The sequence below is a fragment of the Epinephelus fuscoguttatus genome, linkage group LG7, assembly GCF_011397635.1.
Source record: "Epinephelus fuscoguttatus linkage group LG7, E.fuscoguttatus.final_Chr_v1".
Taxonomy (NCBI): Eukaryota; Metazoa; Chordata; class Actinopteri; order Perciformes; family Serranidae; genus Epinephelus; species Epinephelus fuscoguttatus.
Window position 1 is genome coordinate 23,032,778 of NC_064758.1, and position 11,294 is coordinate 23,044,071.

At 41.7% G+C, this 11,294-nt stretch overlaps 1 protein-coding gene across 2 annotated transcripts; it reads left to right on the forward strand.

Annotated features, from left to right (window-relative positions):
• The first annotated feature begins 820 nt into the window (after positions 1-820).
• galnt6 (UDP-N-acetyl-alpha-D-galactosamine:polypeptide N-acetylgalactosaminyltransferase 6 (GalNAc-T6)) lies at positions 821-11,208 on the forward strand. Of its 2 annotated transcripts, none has more exons than XM_049580466.1 (11): positions 821-1,034; positions 2,297-2,805; positions 3,386-3,558; positions 5,990-6,139; positions 6,827-7,061; positions 7,148-7,265; positions 8,085-8,285; positions 8,479-8,610; positions 8,722-8,823; positions 8,916-9,074; positions 10,327-11,208. In XM_049580466.1, exons 2-11 carry the CDS (start codon positions 2,324-2,326, stop codon positions 10,438-10,440), a joined length of 1,866 nt encoding a protein of 621 aa, XP_049436423.1. In that variant the 5' UTR covers positions 821-1,034; positions 2,297-2,323; the 3' UTR covers positions 10,441-11,208. The 2 variants fall into 2 exon arrangements, with proteins under 2 accessions (XP_049436423.1, XP_049436422.1); XM_049580465.1 differs by lacking the exon at positions 821-1,034 and adding an exon at positions 1,720-2,172.
• The last annotated feature ends 86 nt before the right edge of the window (positions 11,209-11,294 follow it).

Here is an 11,294-nt window from a genome sequence, read left to right on the forward strand (position 1 = left end):
AAAAATGAAAAAATTATTTATAATTATTGCTGTTTCAGAAAGGGCAGCTGCATATAACAGAAATCAAACACTTACAAATGTAAATTCAATGCAAATATATTCATTCTTTCACAAAAACAACAACAACAATAAACTTCCCCAACAGTTTATTTCACAACACAGCCTTGGCCTGCTTATTTGTTTGGGTTTTAATTCAGCCCTCATGTCAATCAGCAGCCTGCAATCAAGATTCCTCCCTGTGACAGTAACCTGAGAGACGCTTCCTTCTCCTTTTCTGAATAAATCAGTCTACGGTTTCAAGAGGGTGATACAGGAGAGAGTATTTAATTGCTTGCACATGAATAATGAATTTCTGTTGAGGTAATGGCAATGTTCACTCACAGCACTCTATGCTGAACATTAATTAAGCGACATAAATTCCTCCTAATCCCCGATGAAAAAGCACTAATGTCACTATAATGGGCTCATGATACAGGGGCTTGTAAAGTGTCTGTAATACACACTACTGGACAAGTTTACGCTGTGATTGCTGTAGCTCATGGGCTATTTTTTTTTTTACCTCTAGCTGCTGCGTGATATTTATATAATATTTTAATATATAATATTTATACTAAAATATTTTTTTCTTTCTGTCTTTATTTTTTTTTTTTTTTAATTTTGATTTATTTTTGTATTTTTGTTGTTGTAATTTTTAGGTTCTTCCGCATTTGTTGCAGATTGTATGATTTTTTTTTCAACAGGAACTCGCGCTGTCTTTAATAGAAGCTGCCTCTCACGCGCTGCACGGAAATAACTGAGTACAGGGCGCGCGCGACCAGCAGGGGACTCACTTCAGCTAATTATTTCAACAAATGGCACCTGTTAGGTTCAAAGGAAAAGCCGGGAGGCCACATAGCTGCTGTATGCTGGTGCGCTCAAAACTCCAGTCTGACAACTTTAAGAAACCGGAAAGCCCGCAACGTGGTCATTTGCCCACTTTACACACTAATAAAGTTATCAACAGGTGAAGGCGACAGCTGCTCGACAGTTTTTAGGTAAGTGGTGGCGTTTTGGACACCTAGACTCCTCATTATCATCACCTTTCAGTAGCGTCTCGGTGTCATTTGTGAGGTTGACTGCCAGATTTCAATGACTTGTCAAATGTGTGATTTGGAGAGCCGCTCAAAGACATATTAATAGCTTCTACTGAATGTGCTGACATGTTCTGAATGAGCAGGAAAGTTATACCGCCAGCTCTTCCTCTTTCATTTTGCTCTGACGTTACTGAATTACTTAAGTCTGTGCCGTGTTGTCTCTTTGTTCTTTAAGTCACTTTAAGCTGTAGAAAAGTGTCAATATTTACTTCCTGGCAAGCGCCTTACTGAATATACTAACCTGAGGGAACATTAAGATACTGAGAATCCAGATTTACAGGCCCACATGATATTGTTTAACATTTAAGATTGATTATTTTTCCTTTCTCCTTTCATGACTGTGGTGACAGCAAACTGGACCAACTGGTTACCAATTAGAGACTGAGTGGACTTGTTTCCCCTTTCTGGAGCACCAAAAGAGTGTCCTCTTGAATCAATTATGAAGGGGGCTGGCTTGAGAATAGAGTAAATTAATTATGAAGAAGTAAGAGTGAGTCTAACTGAACAGTGATCACCTACGGACACGCAGATGTCCTACATTTCAGTGATATCCTGTTTCACATAACAGGAAACAGCCTCTTATTGTGCCAAAGCTGGGTGGTGTTATGGTCCTGTCATTCTCTACGTAGCAACTCTACTTCCTGTTGCAGATGACAGCTGATCATTACTGGTGAGGTGTCTTGTGGAGCAGGTGTCTAGGCAGGGCGTAGTGCGTCAGTCATTAACAGGTGAGGGAGTTGCAGGTTGAGCCAGCAGTGTCACAGCCCACCTGCTGCCACGTGGGTCCTGGAGGACTGTGGCCGGAGCAGGTTAATTCAGGTGTTTACTGAGAGGTGTGGTGTGTTTGTTCACACTCTCCTCCTCCCTGTTCTTTACACCCGCCCTGTGGGACTGTTTTCTAAAGAGACAAGGAGGAGCGAGGTTGGCTAGATTACCTGCTGCTATGACACTTGCAGAGACGCACAAACCGGTTTAGGGAATTTTCTCCTGCTTGCCTTCTTCAGGAATAACTCACTGAATGATTAGTGAATAACATCAGGTAAGGGTTTCAGAGGAGTTGGTTTTTAGTTAAGGTATTTTTCAGAGCTTGGTTAAACTCTTCAGGTAACATGTACAGTTGTTTTGCAGCCAGCAGTTACTTTTGCTTTTCCTGTTTTTAATAGCCCTGAGAGCAACAACCATCCTGAAACATGCGTTGGTTCCTACGCCGACGTATGTCCCCCCTGAAGCTGGTGCTCCTTGGGGGGACTCTCTTCATGGTGGTGCTAGTGGTTCTCCAGAGGGATGTTGGCAATTCGCCTGCTGTCGACCCCTGGTTTAAGGAGCTGGTGATCAAGAAGGATAAGGTGATGGTCATGGTACGAGACGCTGTCAACAACATTGGCTTCCAAATCAGAGCTCCGCAGCCACAGCCAGTGGAGGAGCAGCCCACCAAGGACGCCAAATGTCCCACTGGATTCTACACTCAGGCTGAGCTCAAACCTCACCTGGAGAGACCGCCTCAGGACCCCAATAGCCCCGGGGCTGATGGGAAGCCCTTTAAGAAAGACCACATGACCCCAGAGGAGGAGAAGGAAAAGGAGGAGGGTATGACACGGCACTGTTTCAACCAGTTTGCCAGTGACCGCATTTCGCTCAGCCGTAGTCTTGGGGATGACACGAGGCCTCCAGAGTAAGAACATGTTCTCAAAATAATCTCAGATAGTTTGGACTAATCACTGTTTCACCAACAAGTGTGCTGACATGTGCACAGCAAGCCAGATAATCTCCTGGGTCTCAGCTTGGGTCATGCTCAGGGCAGTAAATTATTTACATGCATTTTCATATTGCGCTCTGAATTATCCTGGAAATTCACTTAGTTAAAAGTCTAATCTACATGTAACCAAAAAAGCCACATAGCAGCATGCACGTATCAGTATCCTGGGGACTGAGACTGAGGCATTATCTGTGCTGAGGTGAATACTTCCACTCACTGTAAATGCTTGTCAAATTTGACACCTCAACATGTCACAGGCTCGATAGGCCTTGAGCTGTTTCTTTTGCAGAGCGGCTTTTTAAAACAAGCTGATTGTTTATGGCTGTTTGCTCACTGCGTTATTCAAAGCGGTGAATAAACCTTGCATATCAGCAAACAATGGTCTGTTATACGTGGCTCTGCAGGCCCTTGTATGACTTTCATTTCATCAGATATGCCTCTCACACTGACATCTCTTTGTCTATCTTTGTGCTCTGACGTGGCTCACATCGCCTAGGTGCGTGGAGAGGAAGTTTCGTCGCTGTCCTCCTCTGCCTACCACCAGTGTTATTATTGTCTTCCACAATGAAGCTTGGTCCACCCTCATCAGGACGGTCTACAGCGTCCTGCACTCATCTCCTGCTATCCTGCTCAAAGAGATCATCATGGTAGATGACGCCAGTACTGCAGGTGTGAAAAATTTTAACACACAGACACTAATGACAAAACATACTCAAAGACTTACAGATAAATGTAAAATGTTTAAAAGACCTTGTTCTATTTTCAAAGTTACAGTTAGTGACTTTTATGAAAATAAAAGTTATATCCTGACAGAGATACATGAGACAGATAATCAGAGCTGAGGGGTCTACTCCATTTTAGTACACTGGTGCCCCACTTAATTTTTTTTTTTTTTTTTAGATATACTTTGTTAATCCTACTGAGGGGAAATTCAATTTTTTCACTCGGTTCTCAATTGCACACAGGTCCGAACACACACATGCATAAACAGGACCTATACATGCACTAAGTGGAGAGATGTCAGAGTGGGGCTGCCCATGACAAGCGTTCCAAGCGGCTGTGGGGTTCGGTGCCTTGCTCAAGGGCACCTTGGCAGTGCTCAGGAGGTGAACAGGCACCTCTCCAGCTACCAGACCCTCCGGTTCCCAACCCAAGTCCCTATGGACTGAGCTACTGCTGCCCCAACACATGAGTCAAAAAAAACAGTTTATATAGAGTTTAATCACTAGCTCAGGTAGCAGCCATGTAATTGTCAGCTGACCTAACAAACGACGTTGGCCTACAGGTCAAAAGCCATGGTAGCTTTCCTACTTGACAAATAATTGCCTGCGTGGACGGAAATATTCACAATATGACACAGACTCCGACTACTAAGCACACCACAGTGTACACCAGTGTGCTAATGATGTGGACTCACTGCTTGTTAACTGCAGTCAAACCGTCAAATTAGGCAGGGCAGATCAAATGTCAATTAAGATTCTGCTTATACACTGTCTATTTCTCGTCTCAGATGTTTTCAGAAACGTATTTTAGTGCACTGTTTAGCTGTGAAATGAGAAAGTTGGTGCAGCCGATGGGCGGTGCTTTGTTTTAGCTTGTGCAACATGGCAGCTGGGTCATAAACATTCTCATTATAAAAGTTACCAACTGTGGCTTTAATCAGGGAGCAAGTGAGGAACAAATGTGTAAACGCAACAGTTCTTCTAACCTGGTAAATGCTGGCATGTTGATGTTTCAATAAAGTGACTGTAAACACAATAATTTACAGATAAGCAGAGACCGTCAGTGTTACACTACAGGAGAGGAATCTGCCCTCCATCTAGTTCTGACATTTTATTTAATGATGTAAAGATTAAATTGTCCTCACTGTAAACTGGGTGTGTTTCATAGAAATGTTTGACAGCGAGGAGACATTTTTCAACAGCATAATAGAAAATCACCAGGAAGCTCTGGTGAGTCATTTCTTACACAAGGTATAGGCAGGGACAGACAGCTCCAGAGGACAGACAGCTTATCTGGGAAATCATGAAGTCTCAAGTTATAAGTGATATATTAATTAAACTGACCTTCAGAGTATTTAGGGCAGCATTCCAGTCACTGTAAACTCTGAGCTTCGATAAGAGTGATGTTAGCACGGGATTTTGAGCAGCTTACACACACAGTAACAGGTGGTCATAAATGGAAATCACCCTGTGTATTTTACTATGGGTATGTTCACATGGTTGGCCTCCAGTGAAATACAAATTACAGTGGTGCACACTAGCTTGACAGCAGACTCTACAAAAGCACCTCCAGCTCAGTGAGATTTGTCAAAAGTAACAGAACAGTTATGATAAAAGAAGCTTATCTTTGACATATGAGTGCAGCTTTGCCATATGTTTTGCATTGGAACATGTTTTACAGTCCAACCTTTATTGTCATGGGTTATTGTACAGTAGCAGCATAACTGAGTGACTTTTAGGTAGATAAAAGAAACACTTTTAGACTTCCGATGCCTCCTGTCACTACCACATAGGTTTATGGATTGTTCCATATATTAATTTATCTTTATACACACATCAGTTGACACTAGCCTGATCAGCCCTGCAGTAAAGCAGGTATTAAAATGGCAGAGCTTATAATAAGTCATTCAGCGTTAAGTATGTATTAATGTTCAGTGACCCGCTGGCTGAGCTCAAAATACCCTCTTTGTCAGTTATCTCTGTCATAAGGTATTGTCCCGTGTTTCCTACTGCAGCCAAACTTCCCTTTTTTTTTCTACCACTGCTGCATGCCTGTCATAACGTTAACACGTGGTTGGTGGACTCATTTAGACCGAAACTTATAAGCAATGCGCAGCGTGCATTGTGGTCAGAAAATGCTCTTGGAAAGGAAGTGTAACCCAGTTTTACCAGCAACGTTTCCACTTGATTGCTATTTCTCCTGGCAGTGGTTTCACAGGTATAAATATGATGATCGTTTCACTTTTTCTTCTCGGGGGCAGTAAGCTGCTCTGATGTATTTATTAAAGGTGTGCTCTGTCGTATCAGTTTGTAACCACAATCTAACAAGCATCAACCACAAATGGATCACCCACAAGATGATGTTTTTATGTCTGCAGAGCACCTGAAGAGCCAACTGGAGGACTTTGTGAGTCAACTGAAGATTGTTCATGTAGTGAGGCAGCTGGAGAGGAAGGGCCTCATCACTGCCAGGCTCCTGGGTGCCAGCATCGCTCAGGGCGAAGTGCTAACCTTTCTTGACGCGCACTGTGAGAAAACACACACACAACCACAACAATACACAAGTCACAATGGCCTTTTTTAAGCAGTTGTATTTAGCTCAATCGGGTACTGCCAGGGTCGAGGGTTAAATTGTAAAAATCATTATCATGATTGGTACACGGTTAATTGTGCAGCGCCACATCTTTTTTAAATCATCTGCACCCTGAAGACATCTCCCTCAGTCTTCAACCACCTGCCATCAGCAGAAGTAAATGGCCAGTTGTGCTCTCTTTTCACTGAATTACTTTTTAAATATTAGTTTTTCTTTACCTGCACATTTATGGCAAGTTACACATACAGTATACTTTGACTTCTGTGATGTCAGTGGAGATGCTGATGCAAAAAAAGGGCATGGGGCAAGGGACACCTCCCATTCAGGAGTTAGTACATGTACATTGGCCGCCCCAGTAAAAACATGTAAGTAGCTTTAGTTTTATTTTGACAATTTAAAGACATCTCCATCAAATTGGAGCATAAAATTCTCTACAATGCGGGAAATTAAGTATCTGATGCTCAAAATTTTCTGGTGGAGGACCCCCACACCCCACGTTTCATATGTGTCCCCCCTAAATTGAAATGAAACCCTTGGTGTAAAGTAGTAAATTATTTTTTATGATACAGGGCGGCAGTACATGTTAGTAGATGTTAGTTATCTGTCCTTCCTTCCTGTCTAGGTGAGTGTTTCCATGGTTGGCTCGAGCCCCTCTTGGCCCGAATTGTTGAGGAACCCACTGCTGTTGTTAGTCCAGAGATCTCCACCATTGACCTCAACAGCTTTCAGTTCAACAAGCCCACAGCCACCGCCCGTGCTTTCAACCGAGGTAACTTTGACTGGAGCCTGACCTTCGGCTGGGAGGCAATCCCTCCAGAAGCGAGGAAGCTGCGCAAGGACGAAACCTACCCTGTAAAGTAAGAAGGATCATGCTGGTTTCTCTCAGAACATCCTGAGTCATTTAAGTGTCTAAAACTTTTGTATCTGTCCATGAAACTTTCAGAACACCCACGTTTGCCGGAGGTCTCTTCTCGATCTCGAAGAAATACTTTGAACACATTGGAACATACGATGACAAGATGGAGATCTGGGGCGGTGAAAATGTGGAGATGTCATTCAGAGTCAGTCTCTTTATCTATACTCTCATAGTTCCACACATTGGGCCTCACGCAGCAACGGTCTCTTAAATTTGCATGGTCGATGTTTATTATCAGCATAGGCGGCCTAGACACTAAATGGAGGCAGTTATTATGCTGTGTGCAAATACTCTGGCATGTGCCCAAGAATTGGAGATGCCACTGTAGGCACACGATTTGACCGGTGTGTGTTTTGCCTACGTTAAGGCTCCAGAGTGCAATGCTCCTGGTGATCTGAAACGACTCAGCAGCCATTCATCTATCTCATCAAATAGATTAGTGCAATCTCTAAAAACATGTTCTGTGTAAGGCCTGGATGACCAAAGCCTCTACTGTAAAAACAGTATGTAACAGAGGGTGTCATGATGCATAGATCTACATCGATACAATGAACAATCAAATATTATCAATGCCAAATGAAAACATCAATACATATCATCATCTTTAAGATATGGATATAGACAGCACGTCTGTGTCAATATTGTCAAAGTACACCTCCTTCTTAAACATTCAAACAGTGCTAGAGCCAGGCAGCCAATGGCAAGCAGCCAAGTAAAAGACAATGAGGATATTTACTGATATCAGCTCTTGACCTCTTGTAAAATTTTGTCTTACCCAAGAAAAGAGCAAAAATAAGAAAACATTGGTGAATCCCAAAAAAATAAGAACAAATCATGGATGCAAACAAATATAAGAAGAAATTTGTTGGTATATTGCTTCCTGCGTGAGGCCCAATATTTATCAAATCTCCCTGTCATCAAGTTAAAAGCATTAATTTCTACCTGTGTTACATGTGATTCACAGGTGTGGCAGTGTGGCGGTCAGCTAGAGATCATCCCGTGTTCTGTGGTGGGCCATGTCTTCCGTAACAAGAGCCCCCACACTTTCCCCAAGGGCACAGAGGTCATCACACGCAACCAGGTGCGCCTGGCGGAGGTCTGGATGGATGACTTCAAGAACATCTACTATCGCCGCAACAAGAATGCTGCAATCATGGCTAGAGAGGTCAGTGTGACCTGCTGATAGAAGCAACAGTGTTTAAGTGCTAAATGCACACAGATACAGTGACATTTATCACCATTTTTCCACAACATTTTTGACTAGAATTTATACCCCCTTGCTGAACAAGTTGATATGATAATGTAATTGTAAGTGATTGTTTTTGTTTATTTTAAATATGTCCACGTCACTGTTTCAGAATAAGTTTGGGGACATCACTGATCGTCTGAATCTGAGAGAGAGGCTTCACTGTAAGAACTTCACCTGGTACTTAAACACAATCTACCCAGAGGCCTTCATTCCAGACTTAAACCCAGAAAAGTTTGGAGCAGTGAGTCACTTCCCTTTCCCTTTGTTTGGATGTGGATATCAGCGATATAACACAATTTTTACGTAACCATGGCTGTGTCTTACTGTTACTTTGTGCCTGTGTTTGCACCAGATTAGAAACTCTGGATCTCATACCTGTCTGGATGTTGGAGAGAATAACCAGGGAGGTAAACCTGTGATCATGTACCCCTGTCACAACATGGGAGGCAACCAGGTACGTGACTCACACATGTCAAATTTAGAACTGAAGATGATTAATGTTCTCTGGGACAATTTGATCTCTGACCGGATGACTGTCTCCTCCAGTACTTTGAATACACATCTCATAAGGAGCTGCGTCACAATATTGGAAAGCAGCTGTGTCTTCATGCCACACCCCAGCCAGAGCAGATAAAGATCGAGCTATGCCAGCTGAAGGGGAAGGGCACCAGTTTGGGACCACAGCAGGAGTGGATCTTTACAGATGTAAGGAGCACTTGGGGCTGGGCTTAAAGGAATAGTTCAACATTCTGGGAAATGTACTTATTCATTTTCTTGCAGAGAGTTAGATGAGAAGATGGATATTACATAATGTATGAAAGTAGCACACACCAGTGGTTTTAGTGAGGTGCTAATGACTAGCAGTAGACTTTAGGATCCTAATGCAGTTTTCTTTTTTAGGATGTTTCGACCCTCAGGCTTTCTTCTAGATCAGCAATCATAGTTGGATACATAAAACCAGTGATAAGGGCGTTGTCTATAATTATCAATGCCTGTGACTGACTTTGATTGTTGACCTAGAAGAAGGCCTGGGGGCCAACACATCATCTTAAATAAAGAGAAATTCATATGGAGCTAGAGTGTGTGTGCAAAACTCATTTCTACTAATTTTCTACCTTGAACTTTTAACTTCTTTCTTGTTTCCAGCCTTCGTAAAAAGGCTGATCGGATCCCCAATGATCCTACCCATCTTCTCCACCTTAATTTGTGAGGGAATGTTAGGTCAAAACCTGCAGCAGAAAATTAGAACAAAGTACAGCAAATCATTTGTACCTACAGCGATTAGACTACTAAATAAGAGGTAGATGTACACTTAGTGTTTTTGTGTATAATGTACTTTTAGATTGTAAAACATATATGATGTGGATTTTAATTTTATATTCCCAGCATTTCACATGATATGTGTGAGTGTTTGACAGTGTACCTTTGTGTTTTAAACAGAATGTGTATGACCACATGAATTTTGCCATGTGGGATTGTAAAGTTTACCTGAGGTTACCTCAAGATTGATATCACTATCATATTGGTCATATAAGGTTTTAGCTAGCTGCTGGTTAGCTTAGCTTATGTGGCAGGGCAACTAGCAAAGACTTTTGGAAGTCAGTGCACCCAGTGAAGATATAAACACAATGTTTTTGTTTTCTTTTTTTGGTTGTTGTAAGGATTTTACGAACAGGATATATTGTGTTAATTAGTGAGCTTTAGAGGTGCTCAGTCGTTATGCTAAGCTAAGCTAAGATAACTAGCTGTTGCTGTAGCTTTGTATTTACCAGACGGACTTGAGAGTGGTATTGATCTTGTCTAACTCTGCAAGAAAGGTTAAGCTTATAATTATACTGAATAAAGTATTTATTCAGTATAGAATGGTGAAAGGAAAAGTTCAAGAGTTATATTTTGATATGTTGATGTTTTTTGGGCTTTTGGATTGATCTATCTTTTCTCTGGTGCTTCTCTCTAGGAAAATCTTCTGAAGAATCCCAGCAGTGGGAAATGTTTACAACTGAAAGGAGGTCAGCTTCAGATGGACAACTGTAACGCTGCTGACCTCTTCCAGCACTGGAGCTTTAGCTGACCTTCCAGTCTGCCCATCAGGTGACCACTGGCACCCTGTGTCCCCTTCCTTAGACTCGGCTCCAAGGAGCCAACGCAACATTGATCCAGAGGGACTTTGTGCTGTGGAGCTTGGGGAATATGGCCATACAGAGTGGACAGTTAAAGATGGAGTACAAAGTGAAGACAGTCACATTCGTTGGAGGAGCCTCGGGGTTGCCCTTAACTTGTTTTAAATGTATTTATGATGAAGACTCGAGAAAGACATTTGAAGGTGGTTGGGGGATTATCGGACACCAGAGTGTGGACTTCATGTTCAGGGGTGGCAGCTTGGCTGAGCTGCAGTGATCTTATTTTCAGTGAATTTACACTCCAGCTGGAAAATCACCATTTATTGACTTTTTGGTGAGACAGTGAATGTTGAAAGATGACAATATGCACACGTCTTAACTAAAGAGCAAGAGATGTCTGTTTTTTTAAATAAAAAAATCTTTGTTGTGTCAGAAAAAATATCATTTGTATTATATGAAAAAGTTTTATTTAATCACCAAAAATAATTATAAAAATAATTAAGGGGTTTACAGTTACACAGTGAAATATATTTCAGTTGTAACTAGGGCTGGCATGATATCAAATTTCACTACACAAGTATTGTGGCCAAAAGAGTTCATGATAACAATATTATTGTGACAAATATGGAAAAATTAAAGGGTACAAGTACAGGGAGGTGGAGAAAGAGTCCGTCACCGTAACTGTACAACATTGTAAAAAATAAAAATAAAAAAAGATTTAAGAGGCGCTGGATTACTTACACAATATTATCCTATGTGTAATAACAAGATATCAATATTTTCTTTCTAAATATCAGTTATCCTC